The sequence below is a fragment of the Hydra vulgaris genome, chromosome 13, assembly GCF_038396675.1.
Source record: "Hydra vulgaris chromosome 13, alternate assembly HydraT2T_AEP".
Taxonomy (NCBI): Eukaryota; Metazoa; Cnidaria; class Hydrozoa; order Anthoathecata; family Hydridae; genus Hydra; species Hydra vulgaris.
Genome location: NC_088932.1, coordinates 10,274,512 through 10,297,458, shown reverse-complemented (window position 1 = coordinate 10,297,458; position 22,947 = coordinate 10,274,512). Strand labels below are relative to the sequence as shown.

General features: G+C 25.4%; 1 protein-coding gene across 20 annotated transcripts in view; it reads left to right on the top strand.

Annotated features, from left to right (window-relative positions):
* The window catches only part of LOC136089273 (adhesive plaque matrix protein 2-like), a 68,266-nt gene extending 45,710 nt beyond the window's left edge, over positions 1-22,556 (top strand). For all 20 annotated transcript variants that reach the window (XM_065815123.1, XM_065815121.1, XM_065815124.1 and 17 more), the window contains 16 exons: positions 1,754-1,786; positions 2,341-2,373; positions 3,839-3,949; positions 5,874-5,906; positions 6,461-6,493; positions 7,959-8,069; positions 9,994-10,026; positions 10,581-10,613; positions 12,079-12,189; positions 14,114-14,146; positions 14,701-14,733; positions 16,199-16,309; positions 21,001-21,033; positions 22,136-22,168; positions 22,320-22,352; positions 22,504-22,556. In XM_065815123.1, the coding sequence (XP_065671195.1) occupies positions 1,754-1,786; positions 2,341-2,373; positions 3,839-3,949; positions 5,874-5,906; positions 6,461-6,493; positions 7,959-8,069; positions 9,994-10,026; positions 10,581-10,613; positions 12,079-12,189; positions 14,114-14,146; positions 14,701-14,733; positions 16,199-16,309; positions 21,001-21,033; positions 22,136-22,168; positions 22,320-22,352; positions 22,504-22,550 (854 nt within the window). In that variant the 3' untranslated portion in view covers positions 22,551-22,556. The remainder of the gene's footprint in view (positions 1-1,753; positions 1,787-2,340; positions 2,374-3,838; positions 3,950-5,873; positions 5,907-6,460; positions 6,494-7,958; positions 8,070-9,993; positions 10,027-10,580; positions 10,614-12,078; positions 12,190-14,113; positions 14,147-14,700; positions 14,734-16,198; positions 16,310-21,000; positions 21,034-22,135; positions 22,169-22,319; positions 22,353-22,503) is intronic.
* Positions 22,557-22,947: the final 391 nt, after the last annotated feature.

Sequence of the window (22,947 nt, the reverse complement as noted above, 5' to 3'; positions counted from 1 at the left end):
TTGTCTTATGTTTAGTAAGAGTTTACATATTTGTTAGGTTATAGTTTACATATTTGTTAGGTTATAGTTTACATATTTGTTAGGTAATAGTTGACATATTTGAATCTAAGTTGATTCAAATATGTAAACTATGACCTAATAGTTTACATATCTAAAGTGCATCGCTTTTTTTATAGTCATTTTTATTTTGAACTTGTTAAAGATAAATTTTTTTTACATTTGTAGATTTTGTAAAACTTATTCCAAAAAGACAAACACATTAAGCTCACGATTTGAATCATCTTAATAATAGTTTACATATTTAAAGTGCATCGCTTTTTTCGTAGTCATTTTTTTTTGTGAACTTGTTAAAGATAATTTTTGTTTTTTTTTCAACTTGTAGATTTTGTGAAACTTATTTCAAAAGGACAAATACAGGAAACTCACGGTTGCTCAAACTGGCACTTATTTATCATCCACAGATGATATTTGTTTATAAACGTGTCTTTTGTATCTTTACAATTTTGGAAATGTGTGTACCTGTATGAAAGTGTGACTGTAAATTAAAACAAATAGTTACGCTCAATCATATTAGAATCATCAAATTAATTTGCATAGCAAGTTTAGAAACGTTTGGCTAAAAATAACCCTTTGGAACCAAGCATAAATATGTGTTGTTATGCAACTTGGGTTGCCGTGGCAACCACAAAAAAAAATCATGCTCATTCAAATTATAATCATCCAATTACTTTATATACCAAATTTTAAGGCCTATGGATGAAAGGAAAAAAAGTTATGACTTTTTTTTCGTTTCATTCAAAAACATGGGATTTTGGCCTACTGTACCTTATTGGAAACAATTTTCATTTCTCATCAATTTTTCTTAGCAAACTCATGCAAATATCCATCAGCTATTCAAAACAACCTCCAAAACTCAACCATGGAACCAGGAAGTCATAAGAGCATTAAAGGCTTTTTATCGCACCAATGTTATAAAGCGTCAAATCAAATATATTGATGCTGGTATAATGCCCCCAAAGATCAAAATTTTTAAAGCAATGTGCGTGTTAGTCAGGTCATGGGATGCTGTATCAATAAGCACTGTAAAGAATTGTTTTAGAAAATCAGAGATTTTGCAAGAAATATAGATTGCAAGTATAGGTTGTCATAGGTGGTCATTCAAGCTGATCGTTTCAAATTGCTTGAAAGGAAGGTCGTTGACCTGTGATCACGTGGTTTATTAGATTAAGAATTAGCTGCTGACGATGACGTCAATATAGATTTTTGAATATGTACAAGGGAAAGAATTGCTGTAGAGAAAATGTGGATGTCGTTTTAATCAATGGCTGTGCTGAGGTAGAAAAGTAGATAAGTAAAGTGTCATATAAGTAGCCTTCTGAAGAGTCAAAATAATCTCTTTAGAATCAAAAAAGCAATCGTAAATGAACGATTTTTTCAAAACTTGTAATAAGTATTTTGTTTTTTTTTGATATAAAAGCGTTTTCAAATAACATTTCAATGAAAACGTTGTTTTTAAAAGATGTTTTTAAAAGATGTTTTTTAATCATTTTCTTTGAAATGTTATTTGAATTGAGAGTAGCAATGTAATTACTGAGTAACAATGTTGATAAAATCTCATATTAGTGCTATAGTTATTTTTTTAAATGCAATATTTGTTATTATTGTTTATTCTCAGTTTTTTTTCTTTCTTTAAAAGAATATTTACTATTTTAATACTATGCAGATAAAAAAAATCATATTATATTTACTATAGATATAATCAAGCCTGATGCTATAGATTCTACTGGTAAGCTTATTAATTTTTAAGATGATTTATTTTTTGTTAATTTAAAAAAATAGGCATTATCAGGTCCTTTTTTTCAAGAGGAATTTAAACTCCAAGCTTTAGGAATTTAAACTCCAAGCTTTACACTTTCGTTCCTTTAACTTGAAATAATATACTTTCTGTTATAGACAATGAAATTTTGGTTTCAAGCACATTTCTTAGTATTTATTGTATATAAAACATTTTCTTTTCAGAAAATAGAATGAATCATTTCAAGATTGTCATATGTTTTATTGTTTGTTTTTTATGATACAAATAAACATTCATAACATTGTTTACCCTTTGTGTTTTTTATACATGTTTCAGATCCGTGTGCGTTGCATACGGTAATTTCATTTTCTTTGGAATCATATTTACAAAAAAACCATTTAATTTTTATTGTTTGAGTTGGGGTTTTTCCAACAATCTTTCTTAATATTGTCCCTGACTGTAAATCTGTATTTTTATGAGAATTGGCTTCATTATTTTATCAGATTATCTTTAAAGATTAAAAAGTAATATTTTGTTTTTTATAGAATTAAAGAATCCTAATACTCCAGATCCTAGTGGTAAGCTTAACAGTTTTTAAGATGGTTTATTTTTTTTATTTAATAAATTAGGTTTTATCAGGCACTTTGTGCACATTTTTTTTCAAGAGGAATATATACTCCATGTTTGGCACTTTGTGTTATATTTAATAGGTAAATTAAAAAAGATTTGCAATAATTTTTGCTGCTAATCATATAATAATAAGTATATTGGAGCATTGTTTTTTTTTTAGTTTAATTTTTGCAACTGCATTTGCAAGAGGTGTGTAATCATACCCCACATTGAATTAAAACAGCGAACTGTTGTTTAATTTATTGATTTTTTTTAGATATTTAGTTCTTGAATAAGAAAACCTTTATAGCATTGTTTAACCTAATAAGTTTTATTAGCACATTTTATGGCTAATCGATTAGTTGTTTTGTCGTAGTTTTTTTTACATAAGGTTTCTTTTATGGGTTGAATTTAGTATTATTCAGCATTTGTGCATGGTTTTTGGTCCGTTTACAAATTATCGCCAAAAAGTTTAGAAAATTTGTATGACTCACATGTGATGCTATCCCATATAGATATGGTCACATGTTTCAATGTTTATCGGACATCAAGCCTGCGATTTTTTATTATCTTTAATATAATTTTTTTTTTGTAGTGTTTGTTTGTGTTTAATGATATTAATAATAATGACACCCATAATTTAAAATGAATACTAATATTTAAAAATAGTATAATTATTTTAAATAAAATTTTTATCGACTGGTATGTAATATGTACCTATAATTTTTTATATTGTTTTTAATATGATTTTGATTCTAGAGGTTTTTTGTATAAGTATGCGCTTATTTAATTTATTATCTCTAGAACATCCTCTACCACTTCTTGTAGCACTTAATTCATACATGGCATTTACATATTTATATTTTTACAAGTTTAACTTTTTTTTTGCACATTGTAAGTGTAATGAGCACTGTTTAGTTTTTTTTTAAAAAAAGTAGTATTTATTTGTATTGATGAGGATATACTTTAACTGCATGAACCTGCTCGACTGAGAGCATTGCAATGTCTGTTGTTTTATGCTTTGTTTGACATTTTTTAGACCTTGTTGTGCTCATTTTAGTGCATTTTTTTTTTCAGTTTACATTTATAAAAACCTTTTTAAAATATACTGATTTTGTAAATGTAATAAGAATGTTTAATTTTATAAAAACTTTTATAAGCGGAGTGTGATGGTATCCAACATTTAATAATTTTCAACATTTCTTCGTAATAAAAATTGCTTCAAGTCAACTATTATCAACTGTTTATTTCTTTCTTTATGTATATGTTTTTGTGTACTGTTTATTTGTGATAAGAGTTTGTTATAATAATGACAATTGTAATAAAATATGAATGTGAATAGTTTAAAGTTTTATAGTAGCTAATAAAGTTGTGAATATCTGGTATGTAATATATTTATGCAGAATTTAAATTAGTGTTTTATATCTGTTTTAGATCAGTGTGCGCTGCTTAAATGTCCAACCAACAGCCAATGTGAAATAAGTGCAGATAATCAAGCATCATGCCAGTGTTTAAGTGGTTATAGTAAAGATGGCCAATCATGCAGTAAGTTATATAAAAATGAATACAAATAGTTACCTTATAAAAAATGTATAATGTGTGTTTGACACAGCTATATGCATCTGTATTTTTAGAGTTGATATAATTATCTTTTAGCAGTTAAACTTAAGTTTCAATTATTTACAAGCTTTTTATTTTAACTAAATAATTTTTTTTTGTCTTATGTTTAGTAAGAGTTTACATATTTGTTAGGTTATAGTTTACATATTTGTTAGGTTATAGTTTACATATTTGTTAGGTAATAGTTGACATATTTGAATCTAAGTTGATTCAAATATGTAAACTATGACCTAATAGTTTACATATCTAAAGTGCATCGCTTTTTTTATAGTCATTTTTATTTTGAACTTGTTAAAGATAAATTTTTTTTACATTTGTAGATTTTGTAAAACTTATTCCAAAAAGACAAACACATTAAGCTCACGATTTGAATCATCTTAATAATAGTTTACATATTTAAAGTGCATCGCTTTTTTCGTAGTCATTTTTTTTTGTGAACTTGTTAAAGATAATTTTTGTTTTTTTTTCAACTTGTAGATTTTGTGAAACTTATTTCAAAAGGACAAATACAGGAAACTCACGGTTGCTCAAACTGGCACTTATTTATCATCCACAGATGATATTTGTTTATAAACGTGTCTTTTGTATCTTTACAATTTTGGAAATGTGTGTACCTGTATGAAAGTGTGACTGTAAATTAAAACAAATAGTTACGCTCAATCATATTAGAATCATCAAATTAATTTGCATAGCAAGTTTAGAAACGTTTGGCTAAAAATAACCCTTTGGAACCAAGCATAAATATGTGTTGCTATGCAACTTGGGTTGCCGTGGCAACCACAAAAAAAAATCATGCTCATTCAAATTATAATCATCCAATTACTTTATATACCAAATTTTAAGGCCTATGGATGAAAGGAAAAAAAGTTATGACTTTTTTTTCGTTTCATTCAAAAACATGGGATTTTGGCCTACTGTACCTTATTGGAAACAATTTTCATTTCTCATCAATTTTTCTTAGCAAACTCATGCAAATATCCATCAGCTATTCAAAACAACCTCCAAAACTCAACCATGGAACCAGGAAGTCATAAGAGCATTAAAGGCTTTTTATCGCACCAATGTTATAAAGCGTCAAATCAAATATATTGATGCTGGTATAATGCCCCCAAAGATCAAAATTTTTAAAGCAATGTGCGTGTTAGTCAGGTCATGGGATGCTGTATCAATAAGCACTGTAAAGAATTGTTTTAGAAAATCAGAGATTTTGCAAGAAATATAGATTGCAAGTATAGGTTGTCATAGGTGGTCATTCAAGCTGATCGTTTCAAATTGCTTGAAAGGAAGGTCGTTGACCTGTGATCACGTGGTTTATTAGATTAAGAATTAGCTGCTGACGATGACGTCAATATAGATTTTTGAATATGTACAAGGGAAAGAATTGCTGTAGAGAAAATGTGGATGTCGTTTTAATCAATGGCTGTGCTGAGGTAGAAAAGTAGATAAGTAAAGTGTCATATAAGTAGCCTTCTGAAGAGTCAAAATAATCTCTTTAGAATCAAAAAAGCAATCGTAAATGAACGATTTTTTCAAAACTTGTAATAAGTATTTTGTTTTTTTTTGATATAAAAGCGTTTTCAAATAACATTTCAATGAAAACGTTGTTTTTAAAAGATGTTTTTAAAAGATGTTTTTTAATCATTTTCTTTGAAATGTTATTTGAATTGAGAGTAGCAATGTAATTACTGAGTAACAATGTTGATAAAATCTCATATTAGTGCTATAGTTATTTTTTTAAATGCAATATTTGTTATTATTGTTTATTCTCAGTTTTTTTTTCTTTCTTTAAAAGAATATTTACTATTTTAATACTATGCAGATAAAAAAAATCATATTATATTTACTATAGATATAATCAAGCCTGATGCTATAGATTCTACTGGTAAGCTTATTAATTTTTAAGATGATTTATTTTTTGTTAATTTAAAAAAATAGGCATTATCAGGTCCTTTTTTTCAAGAGGAATTTAAACTCCAAGCTTTAGGAATTTAAACTCCAAGCTTTACACTTTCGTTCCTTTAACTTGAAATAATATACTTTCTGTTATAGACAATGAAATTTTGGTTTCAAGCACATTTCTTAGTATTTATTGTATATAAAACATTTTCTTTTCAGAAAATAGAATGAATCATTTCAAGATTGTCATATGTTTTATTGTTTGTTTTTTATGATACAAATAAACATTCATAACATTGTTTACCCTTTGTGTTTTTTATACATGTTTCAGATCCGTGTGCGTTGCATACGGTAATTTCATTTTCTTTGGAATCATATTTACAAAAAAACCATTTAATTTTTATTGTTTGAGTTGGGGTTTTTCCAACAATCTTTCTTAATATTGTCCCTGACTGTAAATCTGTATTTTTATGAGAATTGGCTTCATTATTTTATCAGATTATCTTTAAAGATTAAAAAGTAATATTTTGTTTTTTATAGAATTAAAGAATCCTAATACTCCAGATCCTAGTGGTAAGCTTAACAGTTTTTAAGATGGTTTATTTTTTTTATTTAATAAATTAGGTTTTATCAGGCACTTTGTGCACATTTTTTTTCAAGAGGAATATATACTCCATGTTTGGCACTTTGTGTTATATTTAATAGGTAAATTAAAAAAGATTTGCAATAATTTTTGCTGCTAATCATATAATAATAAGTATATTGGAGCATTGTTTTTTTTTTAGTTTAATTTTTGCAACTGCATTTGCAAGAGGTGTGTAATCATACCCCACATTGAATTAAAACAGCGAACTGTTGTTTAATTTATTGATTTTTTTTAGATATTTAGTTCTTGAATAAGAAAACCTTTATAGCATTGTTTAACCTAATAAGTTTTATTAGCACATTTTATGGCTAATCGATTAGTTGTTTTGTCGTAGTTTTTTTTACATAAGGTTTCTTTTATGGGTTGAATTTAGTATTATTCAGCATTTGTGCATGGTTTTTGGTCCGTTTACAAATTATCGCCAAAAAGTTTAGAAAATTTGTATGACTCACATGTGATGCTATCCCATATAGATATGGTCACATGTTTCAATGTTTATCGGACATCAAGCCTGCGATTTTTTATTATCTTTAATATAATTTTTTTTTTGTAGTGTTTGTTTGTGTTTAATGATATTAATAATAATGACACCCATAATTTAAAATGAATACTAATATTTAAAAATAGTATAATTATTTTAAATAAAATTTTTATCGACTGGTATGTAATATGTACCTATAATTTTTTATATTGTTTTTAATATGATTTTGATTCTAGAGGTTTTTTGTATAAGTATGCGCTTATTTAATTTATTATCTCTAGAACATCCTCTACCACTTCTTGTAGCACTTAATTCATACATGGCATTTACATATTTATATTTTTACAAGTTTAACTTTTTTTTTGCACATTGTAAGTGTAATGAGCACTGTTTAGTTTTTTTTTAAAAAAAGTAGTATTTATTTGTATTGATGAGGATATACTTTAACTGCATGAACCTGCTCGACTGAGAGCATTGCAATGTCTGTTGTTTTATGCTTTGTTTGACATTTTTTAGACCTTGTTGTGCTCATTTTAGTGCATTTTTTTTTTCAGTTTACATTTATAAAAACCTTTTTAAAATATACTGATTTTGTAAATGTAATAAGAATGTTTAATTTTATAAAAACTTTTATAAGCGGAGTGTGATGGTATCCAACATTTAATAATTTTCAACATTTCTTCGTAATAAAAATTGCTTCAAGTCAACTATTATCAACTGTTTATTTCTTTCTTTATGTATATGTTTTTGTGTACTGTTTATTTGTGATAAGAGTTTGTTATAATAATGACAATTGTAATAAAATATGAATGTGAATAGTTTAAAGTTTTATAGTAGCTAATAAAGTTGTGAACATCTGGTATGTAATATATTTATGCAGAATTTAAATTAGTGTTTTATATCTGTTTTAGATCAGTGTGCGCTGCTTAAATGTCCAACCAACAGCCAATGTGAAATAAGTGCAGATAATCAAGCATCATGCCAGTGTTTAAGTGGTTATAGTAAAGATGGCCAATCATGCAGTAAGTTATATAAAAATGAATACAAATAGTTACCTTATAAAAAATGTATAATGTGTGTTTGACACAGCTATATGCATCTGTATTTTTAGAGTTGATATAATTATCTTTTAGCAGTTAAACTTAAGTTTCAATTATTTACAAGCTTTTTATTTTAACTAAATAATTTTTTTTTGTCTTATGTTTAGTAAGAGTTTACATATTTGTTAGGTTATAGTTTACATATTTGTTAGGTTATAGTTTACATATTTGTTAGGTAATAGTTGACATATTTGAATCTAAGTTGATTCAAATATGTAAACTATGACCTAATAGTTTACATATCTAAAGTGCATCGCTTTTTTTATAGTCATTTTTATTTTGAACTTGTTAAAGATAAATTTTTTTTACATTTGTAGATTTTGTAAAACTTATTCCAAAAAGACAAACACATTAAGCTCACGATTTGAATCATCTTAATAATAGTTTACATATTTAAAGTGCATCGCTTTTTTCGTAGTCATTTTTTTTTGTGAACTTGTTAAAGATAATTTTTGTTTTTTTTTCAACTTGTAGATTTTGTGAAACTTATTTCAAAAGGACAAATACAGGAAACTCACGGTTGCTCAAACTGGCACTTATTTATCATCCACAGATGATATTTGTTTATAAACGTGTCTTTTGTATCTTTACAATTTTGGAAATGTGTGTACCTGTATGAAAGTGTGACTGTAAATTAAAACAAATAGTTACGCTCAATCATATTAGAATCATCAAATTAATTTGCATAGCAAGTTTAGAAACGTTTGGCTAAAAATAACCCTTTGGAACCAAGCATAAATATGTGTTGCTATGCAACTTGGGTTGCCGTGGCAACCACAAAAAAAAATCATGCTCATTCAAATTATAATCATCCAATTACTTTATATACCAAATTTTAAGGCCTATGGATGAAAGGAAAAAAAGTTATGACTTTTTTTTCGTTTCATTCAAAAACATGGGATTTTGGCCTACTGTACCTTATTGGAAACAATTTTCATTTCTCATCAATTTTTCTTAGCAAACTCATGCAAATATCCATCAGCTATTCAAAACAACCTCCAAAACTCAACCATGGAACCAGGAAGTCATAAGAGCATTAAAGGCTTTTTATCGCACCAATGTTATAAAGCGTCAAATCAAATATATTGATGCTGGTATAATGCCCCCAAAGATCAAAATTTTTAAAGCAATGTGCGTGTTAGTCAGGTCATGGGATGCTGTATCAATAAGCACTGTAAAGAATTGTTTTAGAAAATCAGAGATTTTGCAAGAAATATAGATTGCAAGTATAGGTTGTCATAGGTGGTCATTCAAGCTGATCGTTTCAAATTGCTTGAAAGGAAGGTCGTTGACCTGTGATCACGTGGTTTATTAGATTAAGAATTAGCTGCTGACGATGACGTCAATATAGATTTTTGAATATGTACAAGGGAAAGAATTGCTGTAGAGAAAATGTGGATGTCGTTTTAATCAATGGCTGTGCTGAGGTAGAAAAGTAGATAAGTAAAGTGTCATATAAGTAGCCTTCTGAAGAGTCAAAATAATCTCTTTAGAATCAAAAAAGCAATCGTAAATGAACGATTTTTTCAAAACTTGTAATAAGTATTTTGTTTTTTTTTGATATAAAAGCGTTTTCAAATAACATTTCAATGAAAACGTTGTTTTTAAAAGATGTTTTTAAAAGATGTTTTTTAATCATTTTCTTTGAAATGTTATTTGAATTGAGAGTAGCAATGTAATTACTGAGTAACAATGTTGATAAAATCTCATATTAGTGCTATAGTTATTTTTTTAAATGCAATATTTGTTATTATTGTTTATTCTCAGTTTTTTTTTCTTTCTTTAAAAGAATATTTACTATTTTAATACTATGCAGATAAAAAAAATCATATTATATTTACTATAGATATAATCAAGCCTGATGCTATAGATTCTACTGGTAAGCTTATTAATTTTTAAGATGATTTATTTTTTGTTAATTTAAAAAAATAGGCATTATCAGGTCCTTTTTTTCAAGAGGAATTTAAACTCCAAGCTTTAGGAATTTAAACTCCAAGCTTTACACTTTCGTTCCTTTAACTTGAAATAATATACTTTCTGTTATAGACAATGAAATTTTGGTTTCAAGCACATTTCTTAGTATTTATTGTATATAAAACATTTTCTTTTCAGAAAATAGAATGAATCATTTCAAGATTGTCATATGTTTTATTGTTTGTTTTTTATGATACAAATAAACATTCATAACATTGTTTACCCTTTGTGTTTTTTATACATGTTTCAGATCCGTGTGCGTTGCATACGGTAATTTCATTTTCTTTGGAATCATATTTACAAAAAAACCATTTAATTTTTATTGTTTGAGTTGGGGTTTTTCCAACAATCTTTCTTAATATTGTCCCTGACTGTAAATCTGTATTTTTATGAGAATTGGCTTCATTATTTTATCAGATTATCTTTAAAGATTAAAAAGTAATATTTTGTTTTTTATAGAATTAAAGAATCCTAATACTCCAGATCCTAGTGGTAAGCTTAACAGTTTTTAAGATGGTTTATTTTTTTTATTTAATAAATTAGGTTTTATCAGGCACTTTGTGCACATTTTTTTTCAAGAGGAATATATACTCCATGTTTGGCACTTTGTGTTATATTTAATAGGTAAATTAAAAAAGATTTGCAATAATTTTTGCTGCTAATCATATAATAATAAGTATATTGGAGCATTGTTTTTTTTTTAGTTTAATTTTTGCAACTGCATTTGCAAGAGGTGTGTAATCATACCCCACATTGAATTAAAACAGCGAACTGTTGTTTAATTTATTGATTTTTTTTAGATATTTAGTTCTTGAATAAGAAAACCTTTATAGCATTGTTTAACCTAATAAGTTTTATTAGCACATTTTATGGCTAATCGATTAGTTGTTTTGTCGTAGTTTTTTTTACATAAGGTTTCTTTTATGGGTTGAATTTAGTATTATTCAGCATTTGTGCATGGTTTTTGGTCCGTTTACAAATTATCGCCAAAAAGTTTAGAAAATTTGTATGACTCACATGTGATGCTATCCCATATAGATATGGTCACATGTTTCAATGTTTATCGGACATCAAGCCTGCGATTTTTTATTATCTTTAATATAATTTTTTTTTTGTAGTGTTTGTTTGTGTTTAATGATATTAATAATAATGACACCCATAATTTAAAATGAATACTAATATTTAAAAATAGTATAATTATTTTAAATAAAATTTTTATCGACTGGTATGTAATATGTACCTATAATTTTTTATATTGTTTTTAATATGATTTTGATTCTAGAGGTTTTTTGTATAAGTATGCGCTTATTTAATTTATTATCTCTAGAACATCCTCTACCACTTCTTGTAGCACTTAATTCATACATGGCATTTACATATTTATATTTTTACAAGTTTAACTTTTTTTTTGCACATTGTAAGTGTAATGAGCACTGTTTAGTTTTTTTTTAAAAAAAGTAGTATTTATTTGTATTGATGAGGATATACTTTAACTGCATGAACCTGCTCGACTGAGAGCATTGCAATGTCTGTTGTTTTATGCTTTGTTTGACATTTTTTAGACCTTGTTGTGCTCATTTTAGTGCATTTTTTTTTTCAGTTTACATTTATAAAAACCTTTTTAAAATATACTGATTTTGTAAATGTAATAAGAATGTTTAATTTTATAAAAACTTTTATAAGCGGAGTGTGATGGTATCCAACATTTAATAATTTTCAACATTTCTTCGTAATAAAAATTGCTTCAAGTCAACTATTATCAACTGTTTATTTCTTTCTTTATGTATATGTTTTTGTGTACTGTTTATTTGTGATAAGAGTTTGTTATAATAATGACAATTGTAATAAAATATGAATGTGAATAGTTTAAAGTTTTATAGTAGCTAATAAAGTTGTGAACATCTGGTATGTAATATATTTATGCAGAATTTAAATTAGTGTTTTATATCTGTTTTAGATCAGTGTGCGCTGCTTAAATGTCCAACCAACAGCCAATGTGAAATAAGTGCAGATAATCAAGCATCATGCCAGTGTTTAAGTGGTTATAGTAAAGATGGCCAATCATGCAGTAAGTTATATAAAAATGAATACAAATAGTTACCTTATAAAAAATGTATAATGTGTGTTTGACACAGCTATATGCATCTGTATTTTTAGAGTTGATATAATTATCTTTTAGCAGTTAAACTTAAGTTTCAATTATTTACAAGCTTTTTATTTTAACTAAATAATTTTTTTTTGTCTTATGTTTAGTAAGAGTTTACATATTTGTTAGGTTATAGTTTACATATTTGTTAGGTTATAGTTTACATATTTGTTAGGTAATAGTTGACATATTTGAATCTAAGTTGATTCAAATATGTAAACTATGACCTAATAGTTTACATATCTAAAGTGCATCGCTTTTTTTATAGTCATTTTTATTTTGAACTTGTTAAAGATAAATTTTTTTTACATTTGTAGATTTTGTAAAACTTATTCCAAAAAGACAAACACATTAAGCTCACGATTTGAATCATCTTAATAATAGTTTACATATTTAAAGTGCATCGCTTTTTTCGTAGTCATTTTTTTTTGTGAACTTGTTAAAGATAATTTTTGTTTTTTTTTCAACTTGTAGATTTTGTGAAACTTATTTCAAAAGGACAAATACAGGAAACTCACGGTTGCTCAAACTGGCACTTATTTATCATCCACAGATGATATTTGTTTATAAACGTGTCTTTTGTATCTTTACAATTTTGGAAATGTGTGTACCTGTATGAAAGTGTGACTGTAAATTAAAACAAATAGTTACGCTCAATCATATTAGAATCATCAAATTAATTTGCATAGCAAGTTTAGAAACGTTTGGCTAAAAATAACCCTTTGGAACCAAGCATAAATATGTGTTGCTATGCAACTTGGGTTGCCGTGGCAACCACAAAAAAAAATCATGCTCATTCAAATTATAATCATCCAATTACTTTATATACCAAATTTTAAGGCCTATGGATGAAAGGAAAAAAAGTTATGACTTTTTTTTCGTTTCATTCAAAAACATGGGATTTTGGCCTACTGTACCTTATTGGAAACAATTTTCATTTCTCATCAATTTTTCTTAGCAAACTCATGCAAATATCCATCAGCTATTCAAAACAACCTCCAAAACTCAACCATGGAACCAGGAAGTCATAAGAGCATTAAAGGCTTTTTATCGCACCAATGTTATAAAGCGTCAAATCAAATATATTGATGCTGGTATAATGCCCCCAAAGATCAAAATTTTTAAAGCAATGTGCGTGTTAGTCAGGTCATGGGATGCTGTATCAATAAGCACTGTAAAGAATTGTTTTAGAAAATCAGAGATTTTGCAAGAAATATAGATTGCAAGTATAGGTTGTCATAGGTGGTCATTCAAGCTGATCGTTTCAAATTGCTTGAAAGGAAGGTCGTTGACCTGTGATCACGTGGTTTATTAGATTAAGAATTAGCTGCTGACGATGACGTCAATATAGATTTTTGAATATGTACAAGGGAAAGAATTGCTGTAGAGAAAATGTGGATGTCGTTTTAATCAATGGCTGTGCTGAGGTAGAAAAGTAGATAAGTAAAGTGTCATATAAGTAGCCTTCTGAAGAGTCAAAATAATCTCTTTAGAATCAAAAAAGCAATCGTAAATGAACGATTTTTTCAAAACTTGTAATAAGTATTTTGTTTTTTTTTGATATAAAAGCGTTTTCAAATAACATTTCAATGAAAACGTTGTTTTTAAAAGATGTTTTTAAAAGATGTTTTTTAATCATTTTCTTTGAAATGTTATTTGAATTGAGAGTAGCAATGTAATTACTGAGTAACAATGTTGATAAAATCTCATATTAGTGCTATAGTTATTTTTTTAAATGCAATATTTGTTATTATTGTTTATTCTCAGTTTTTTTTTCTTTCTTTAAAAGAATATTTACTATTTTAATACTATGCAGATAAAAAAAATCATATTATATTTACTATAGATATAATCAAGCCTGATGCTATAGATTCTACTGGTAAGCTTATTAATTTTTAAGATGATTTATTTTTTGTTAATTTAAAAAAATAGGCATTATCAGGTCCTTTTTTTCAAGAGGAATTTAAACTCCAAGCTTTAGGAATTTAAACTCCAAGCTTTACACTTTCGTTCCTTTAACTTGAAATAATATACTTTCTGTTATAGACAATGAAATTTTGGTTTCAAGCACATTTCTTAGTATTTATTGTATATAAAACATTTTCTTTTCAGAAAATAGAATGAATCATTTCAAGATTGTCATATGTTTTATTGTTTGTTTTTTATGATACAAATAAACATTCATAACATTGTTTACCCTTTGTGTTTTTTATACATGTTTCAGATCCGTGTGCGTTGCATACGGTAATTTCATTTTCTTTGGAATCATATTTACAAAAAAACCATTTAATTTTTATTGTTTGAGTTGGGGTTTTTCCAACAATCTTTCTTAATATTGTCCCTGACTGTAAATCTGTATTTTTATGAGAATTGGCTTCATTATTTTATCAGATTATCTTTAAAGATTAAAAAGTAATATTTTGTTTTTTATAGAATTAAAGAATCCTAATACTCCAGATCCTAGTGGTAAGCTTAACAGTTTTTAAGATGGTTTATTTTTTTTATTTAATAAATTAGGTTTTATCAGGCACTTTGTGCACATTTTTTTTCAAGAGGAATATATACTCCATGTTTGGCACTTTGTGTTATATTTAATAGGTAAATTAAAAAAGATTTGCAATAATTTTTGCTGCTAATCATATAATAATAAGTATATTGGAGCATTGGTTTTTTTTTAGTTTAATTTTTGCAACTGCATTTGCAAGAGGTGTGTAATCATACCCCACATTGAATTAAAACAGCGAACTGTTTTGTAATTTATTGATTTTTTTTAGATATTTAGTTCTTGAATAAGAAAACCTTTATAGCATTGTTTAACCTAATAAGTTTTATTAGCACATTTTATGGCTAATCGATTAGTTGTTTTGTCGTAGTTTTTTTTACATAAGGTTTCTTTTATGGGTTGAATTTAGTATTATTCAGCATTTGTGCATGGTTTTTGGTCCGTTTACAAATTATCGCCAAAAAGTTTAGAAAATTTGTATGACTCACATGTGATGCTATCCCATATAGATATGGTCACATGTTTCAATGTTTATCGGACATCAAGCCTGCGATTTTTTATTATCTTTAATATAATTTTTTTTTTGTAGTGTTTGTTTGTGTTTAATGATATTAATAATAATGACACCCATAATTTAAAATGAATACTAATATTTAAAAATAGTATAATTATTTTAAATAAAATTTTTATCGACTGGTATGTAATATGTACCTATAATTTTTTATATTGTTTTTAATATGATTTTGATTCTAGAGGTTTTTTGTATAAGTATGCGCTTATTTAATTTATTATCTCTAGAACATCCTCTACCACTTCTTGTAGCACTTAATTCATACATGGCATTTACATATTTATATTTTTACAAGTTTAACTTTTTTTTTGCACATTGTAAGTGTAATGAGCACTGTTTAGTTTTTTTTTAAAAAAAGTAGTATTTATTTGTATTGATGAGGATATACTTTAACTGCATGAACCTGCTCGACTGAGAGCATTGCAATGTCTGTTGTTTTATGCTTTGTTTGACATTTTTTAGACCTTGTTGTGCTCATTTTAGTGCATTTTTTTTTTCAGTTTACATTTATAAAAACCTTTTTAAAATATACTGATTTTGTAAATGTAATAAGAATGTTTAATTTTATAAAAACTTTTATAAGCGGAGTGTGATGGTATCCAACATTTAATAATTTTCAACATTTCTTCGTAATAAAAATTGCTTCAAGTCAACTATTATCAACTGTTTATTTCTTTCTTTATGTATATGTTTTTGTGTACTGTTTATTTGTGATAAGAGTTTGTTATAATAATGACAATTGTAATAAAATATGAATGTGAATAGTTTAAAGTTTTATAGTAGCTAATAAAGTTGTGAATATCTGGTATGTAATATATTTATGCAGAATTTAAATTAGTGTTTTATATCTGTTTTAGATCAGTGTGCGCTGCTTAAATGTCCAACCAACAGCCAATGTGAAATAAGTGCAGATAATCAAGCATCATGCCAGTGTTTAAGTGGTTATAGTAAAGATGGCCAATCATGCAGTAAGTTATATAAAAATGAATACAAATAGTTACCTTATAAAAAATGTATAATGTGTGTTTGACACAGCTATATGCATCTGTATTTTTAGAGTTGATATAATTATCTTTTAGCAGTTAAACTTAAGTTTCAATTATTTACAAGCTTTTTATTTTAACTAAATAATTTTTTTTTGTCTTATGTTTAGTAAGAGTTTACATATTTGTTAGGTTATAGTTTACATATTTGTTAGGTTATAGTTTACATATTTGTTAGGTAATAGTTGACATATTTGAATCTAAGTTGATTCAAATATGTAAACTATGACCTAATAGTTTACATATCTAAAGTGCATCGCTTTTTTTATAGTCATTTTTATTTTGAACTTGTTAAAGATAATTTTTTTTTTTTTCAACTTGTAGATTTTGTGAACCTTATTTTAAAAGGACAAATACAGGAAACTCACGGTTGCTCAAACTGGCACTTATTTATCATCTACAGATGATATTTGTTTATAAATGTGTCTTTTGTATCTTATAGTTTACATATTTGTTATTATAGTTTCATATTTGTTATTATAGTTACATATTGTTTGGTTATAGTTTACATATTTGAATCTAAGTTAGGTTCTAGTTCACATATATCTAAATTTCATCGTTTTATTTTCTATATTTGTTTTTATTTTATTTTCTTAATGATTATTTATTTTTTACATTTGTACATTCTGTAAAAACTATTCTATAAAGACAAATATAGTAATTCACGGTTGTTTATAACTTTCATTTATTTAATTTTTTCCTTTTCTAGAAACAATTTTTATTTTCATAAATTTTTATAGCATGCTCATGCAAATATCCATCAGTTTATCCAAACAACCTCCAAAAATCAACCATAGTACCAGGAAGTCATAAGAGCATTAAAGTCTTTTTATTGCACTAATGTTGTGAAGCCTTAAATCAAATATATTTATACTGGTAAAATACCCCAAAAGATCAATATTATTTAAGCTGTGAGCTTGTTAGTCAGGTCATTGCATTCTGTATTAACAAGCACTGTAAAGAATTGTTTTAGAAAGGCAGACATTTTGAAGGAAATATAGATTGCAAATATATGTGATGAAGCTGATTATTTAAAATTGCTTGAGGAAATGTTCATTGAGCTGTGATCATGTTGTTTATTAGATTAAGAATCAGCTGCTGACAATGACGCCAATATAGATTTTGAAATCTGTTTAAGTGAAAGAATTGCCATTGTGAAAGTATGAATGTTTTTTTTTATCATCTATTGTGCTAATGTTGAAACGAAAATAGGTGAATTGTTATATGAGTTACCTCCTAAAAAGTCAATATTTTCAGATATTGCATGTGCAATAGTGGTACATTAAAATATATATTTTTTTTAGACAATAATGGCGTTAAAATTAGTGATATTGTTATTTTAGTAAATGTTATCTTTGTTATTATTAATTATGTTAATTATGTTAATTATGTTTAGTTTTCATTCTTTTTTTAAAGAAGTTTTTACTACTTTAATGCTATACAGATAAAAAAATCATATTGTATTTATTATAGATAAAATCAAGCTTAATTCTATAGATTCTACTTGTATACTTAATAATTTTTAAGATGATTTATTTTTTCCTTATTTAAAAAAATAGGTAGTATCAGCTCCTTTTTATAAAGAGGAATTTGAACTCCAAGCTTTGCACTTTGGTTCCTTCAATTTGAAACAATATCTGTTATAGATAATAGAATTTTAATTACAAACACATTTCTTTGTAATTATTGTATATAAAACATTTTTTCTCAGATATTTTAATGGATTATTTCAAGATGTTTTATTATCATATGTTTTATTATTAACATTGTTTACTATATGTTTTTTATATATGTTTTAAATCTGTGTGCATTGCGCATTGTTAAAAGAGTTATAAGTTTATAAAGCAATAAATTTTATTTTTATAAAACCATGAGTTGAAAGATTTATAAATTTATAGGTTTTTTTTTGATAAAATTAAAAAAGAAATCATTTAATTTTTGTTGTTTGAGTTTTGGTTTTTTCAACAATATTTCTTGATATTTTTAATGCAACTAAGGCATGGTACACGTTTTTCCGAACAAAAATATTAGAATTTTTAATTACAATATATGTAAGTTTTTTCATCAAAAAGTATGACTTATTTGGTATGTATTGAAAGATTGTTTTAACCACTATTATAATCAGTTAAAAGTAATGCGAAATAAAACTACGCTTGATGATAAATCATCAAGCGTAGTTTTATTTATAAAAGATGTAGTTTTCTACATAATGCACCTTGGGGCTTGGTTATAGATAAGTCTACGGATTTGGTTTTTTCATAAAAGCATGTATTGGTGTTTGTTTTCAATGAACTTGACATTTCTAATCAGACATGAAAAACCATTTTTTTATGAAAAGTTATTATTTTCAATACCACACCTAAATGAGTATGTTTAACAATAATGTCATCTTGAAAAAATAATTTATTCTATTCAGAATGCTTAACCAATTAAAAATCAAACTTAAAATGTAAACTTTATAAACAAATTATTTTCATTTTCAAACTCCTTTCGTTTTTATATCAGTAGCAAACTTTAATTGACATTTGGTTTCTTTTTTTTATAACAATAATTTATAAGTAATGTAAGTTACTTTTAACTTATTGTTATAAAAACAATTATATCTTTGAACACTCAGTCGATACAAATAACTTTTATGGCTTTAGTATTGTGTTAAGATAAATACCTTTTGTTGTTAGCTAAGAGTTTGTTTGTTCTCTGCCTTAGTTGCATTGAGTTGTCCTTGACTGTATATACATCTGTATTTTCGTGAGAGTTGGCTTCATTTTTTTATCAGATTGTCTTTAAAGATTAAAAATTAATATTTTGTTCATTATATAATTAGAGATTCCCAATACTACATATACAATAAATGCTAAAAAATTTTTCTCTCAATTTAAATAAGATTTTTATGAAAATGCTACTTTTAAAGGTAGTTTTTCCTTAATAAATAAAGTTTGTATTAAACATCTGTAGGCATCTGTATTTATATGAGAGTTAATTTAATTTTTTTCTTGCAGTTAACAAATTTTTTTTAATCACCTTTTTTTTGCAGAAATCTCTACCTAATATTTTTTTCTATAAGGTTTTCTTATTGACACTATCAGTTAGGTAATAGTTTTGATATTTAAGCGACTTTTTCTTTTTTATAATGGTATTTTTTTTTAATTTTATGAGATAAATAACTTTTTTAAATTAAATTTATTTGTTTTTCTAAAAGCTATGCTAGAATCAATAAACAAATATTATGCTGTGAATAACTTATCAACTGTTGCATGATGATTGAATGTGTCACCCAAATAATGATTGAATGTGTCACCCAAATAATTTTAAACAAATGCTTATTTATTTTTTTTGAGATTCAATTCTAATGAGATTTTTATGAAAGGTTTTTTTAAAGGAAGTGCTAAAAAATCTAATATTAGTGTTATAGTTATTTTATTAAATGTTAAGTTTGTTATTTATGTTTATATTTAATTTTTTTCTTTAAATTATTTACTATTTCAATGTTATGCAGATTTAAAAGTAGTATTTTGTTTATTATAGTATTAGAGAATTCCAGTCCTTTAGCTCCTAGTGGTTAGCTTAACAGTTTTAAGATGGTTTTTTTTTTTATTTAATAATATCAGGCACTTAAGGCACTTCTTTTTTTAAGAGGAATATATACTCCATATTTTTCACTTTGTTTTTTTTTAACGTGAAAATCATAGACTTGTTATATATAATAGATAAATCAAAAAAGCATTCTCAATGATATTTTGCTGCAAATCATATCATAATTTTTTAAGTTTATTTTTTAATCTGCTTCAAAAGGCGTGTGATCGTTCTCTACAATGAATTAAAACAGCAAATTGTTATTAAATTTTATTCTTTTTTGTTAGATATTTAGTATGTGAATATAAGACATTAATAACGTTGTTTAATCTACAATTTTTTGTTCCCACATTTTGTGACAAATCGATTAGTTATTTTGTCGATGTTTTCTAACCTTGAGTTTCCGATATAAATATGTTCAAGTGGTTTTAATTATGATCACCAATCATGCATTAAGTTATATAAAAATGATTACAAATAGTTACCTTATCAATAAAGTGTGTTTGACTCATCTTTAGGCTTCTGTTTTTTCATGAGAGTTGGTTTAATTTTTTTCTAGTAGTAAACAAATTTTTTTATTTGTAGAACTATTTACCTAATAATTTTTTCTATAAGTTTTTTCTTATTTACATTCTGGTAAATTTTTTTAAATTTCTAAAAAATAAAATTATTTAAATTTTATTTTTGTTTTTCTAAGAACTATGCCACTAAAAACAAACAAATATGATTATGTGATTGGTTTATCAACTGTTGCATGATGATTAAATGTGTCACCCAAATGGTGCTTAAAGTTTTAAAAGTCAATAATTATTTTCAGTAAATGCCAAAAAAAAATTTTCTCTTTATTCAAATAAGATTCTAATAAAAAGGTTGTTCTTAAAGGAAGTTTTATAAAGGACAGTTTCAATGTTTATAAAATCATATATTGGTGTTGTAGTTATTTTTTTAAATGTTAAAATAGTTATTAATGTTCAGTTTTTTTCTTTAAAATATTTACTATTTTAATACTATGGAAAATTAAAAGTAATATTTTTTTATTATAGTATTAGAGAATTCCAGTCCTTCAGCTCCTACTGGTAAGCTTAACAGTTTTTAAGATGGTTTTTTTATTTTATTTAATAAACTATTTCTTATCAGGCACTTAAGGCACTTTTTTGTCAAAGAGAATTTTCACTCCATGTTTTGCACTTTGTTTCATTTAATTTGAAAATTGTAAACTTTCTGTTATAATTGATAGTAAATCAAAAATCAATCACAATTATTTTTAGCTGCTAATCATATCATAATATGTATATTCCATCATTTGGTTTTTTTAGTTATTTTTTTAAACTGCCTCAAGAGGTGTGTTATCATATCTCACAATGAATAAAACAGCAAATTATTGTTTAAATTTTTTTTTCTTTCTAAGAAATTTGGTTCTTGAATATAAAACATTAATAACAATGTTTAACCTAAACTTTTATTCCCTTATTTTGCAACTAATTGATTAGTTATTTTGTCATAGTTTTTTAACATTGAGTTTTTAATTTTCAAATCTTCAAGTGGTTATATTTATGATGGCTAATCTTGCAATAACTTATATAAAAATGAATAAATAATGAAATAGTTGCCTTATAAATAAAGTGTGTTTGACGCACCTATAGGCATCTGTATTTTTAGAAAAGTTGGTTTCTGTTTTTTTAGCAGTTTACAATTTTTTTATACAGAAATCTTTATCTAATATTTTTTTCTATAAGGTTTTATTATTGACACAATTAGTTAGGTAATAGTTTTCATATTTGAATCGCTTTATCTTTTTTCATATTTGTAAATTTTAGAAGATTAAGTAATTTTAAAACTTTTTAATGTCAAAAGAAACAAAAAAAATATCTTGCTGTGATTGGCTTATCAACTGCTGCATGATGATTGAATGTTTCACCCAAATGATGCTTAAGTTTTAAAAGTCAAACATTTTAAATAAATGCTAAAAATTTTTTCTTCTCAATTTAAATATGATTTTTAAGAAAAGGTTGTTCTTAAAGGAATATTTATAATGAACAGTTTTGATATTTATCAAGTATAATATTAGTTTTTAGTTATTTTATTAAATGTAAATATGTTTATTTTTAGTTTTTTGTTTTTAAATATTTATTATTTTGATATTATGCATATTAAAAAGTAATATTTTGTTTATTATAGTATTAGAGAATTCCAGTCCATCATCTTCTACTGGTAAGCTTAACAGTTTTGATATTTATCAAGTATAATATTAGTTTTTAGTTATTTTATTAAATGTAAATATGTTTATTTTTAGTTTTTTGTTTTTAAATATTTATTATTTTGATATTATGCATATTAAAAAGTAATATTTTGTTTATTATAGTATTAGAGAATTCCAGTCCTTCATCTTCTACTGGTAAGCTTAACAATTTTGATATTTATCAAGTATAATATTAGTTTTTAGTTATTTTATTAAATGTAAATATGTTTATTTTTAGTTTTTTGTTTGTTAATATTTATTATTTTGATATTATGCATATTAAAAAGTAATATTTTGTTTATTATAGTATTAGAGATTTCCATTCCTTCATCTTCTAAATATCAAAACTGTTAAGCTTACCAGGTAAGCTTAACAGTTTTGATATTTATCAAGTATAATATTAGTTTTTAGTTATTTTATTAAATGTAAATATGTTTATTTTTAGTTTTTTGTTTTTAAATATTTATTATTTTGATATTATGCATATTAAAAAGTAATATTTTGTTAATTATAGTATTAGAGATTTCCAGTCCTTCATCTTTTACTGGTAAGCTTAACAGTTCTAAGATGGTTTTGTTTTTTTATATAATAAATTCGCTCTTATTAAGCACTTAAGGCAATTTTTTTCTTTTTTTTTCTATAAGGTTTGCCTATTGACACTATTAGTTAGGTAATAGTTCATATTTGAATGGCTTTTTCTTTTTCATGTTGTTTAATATGTTTTTTAATTGCAAAAGATAATATAATTTTA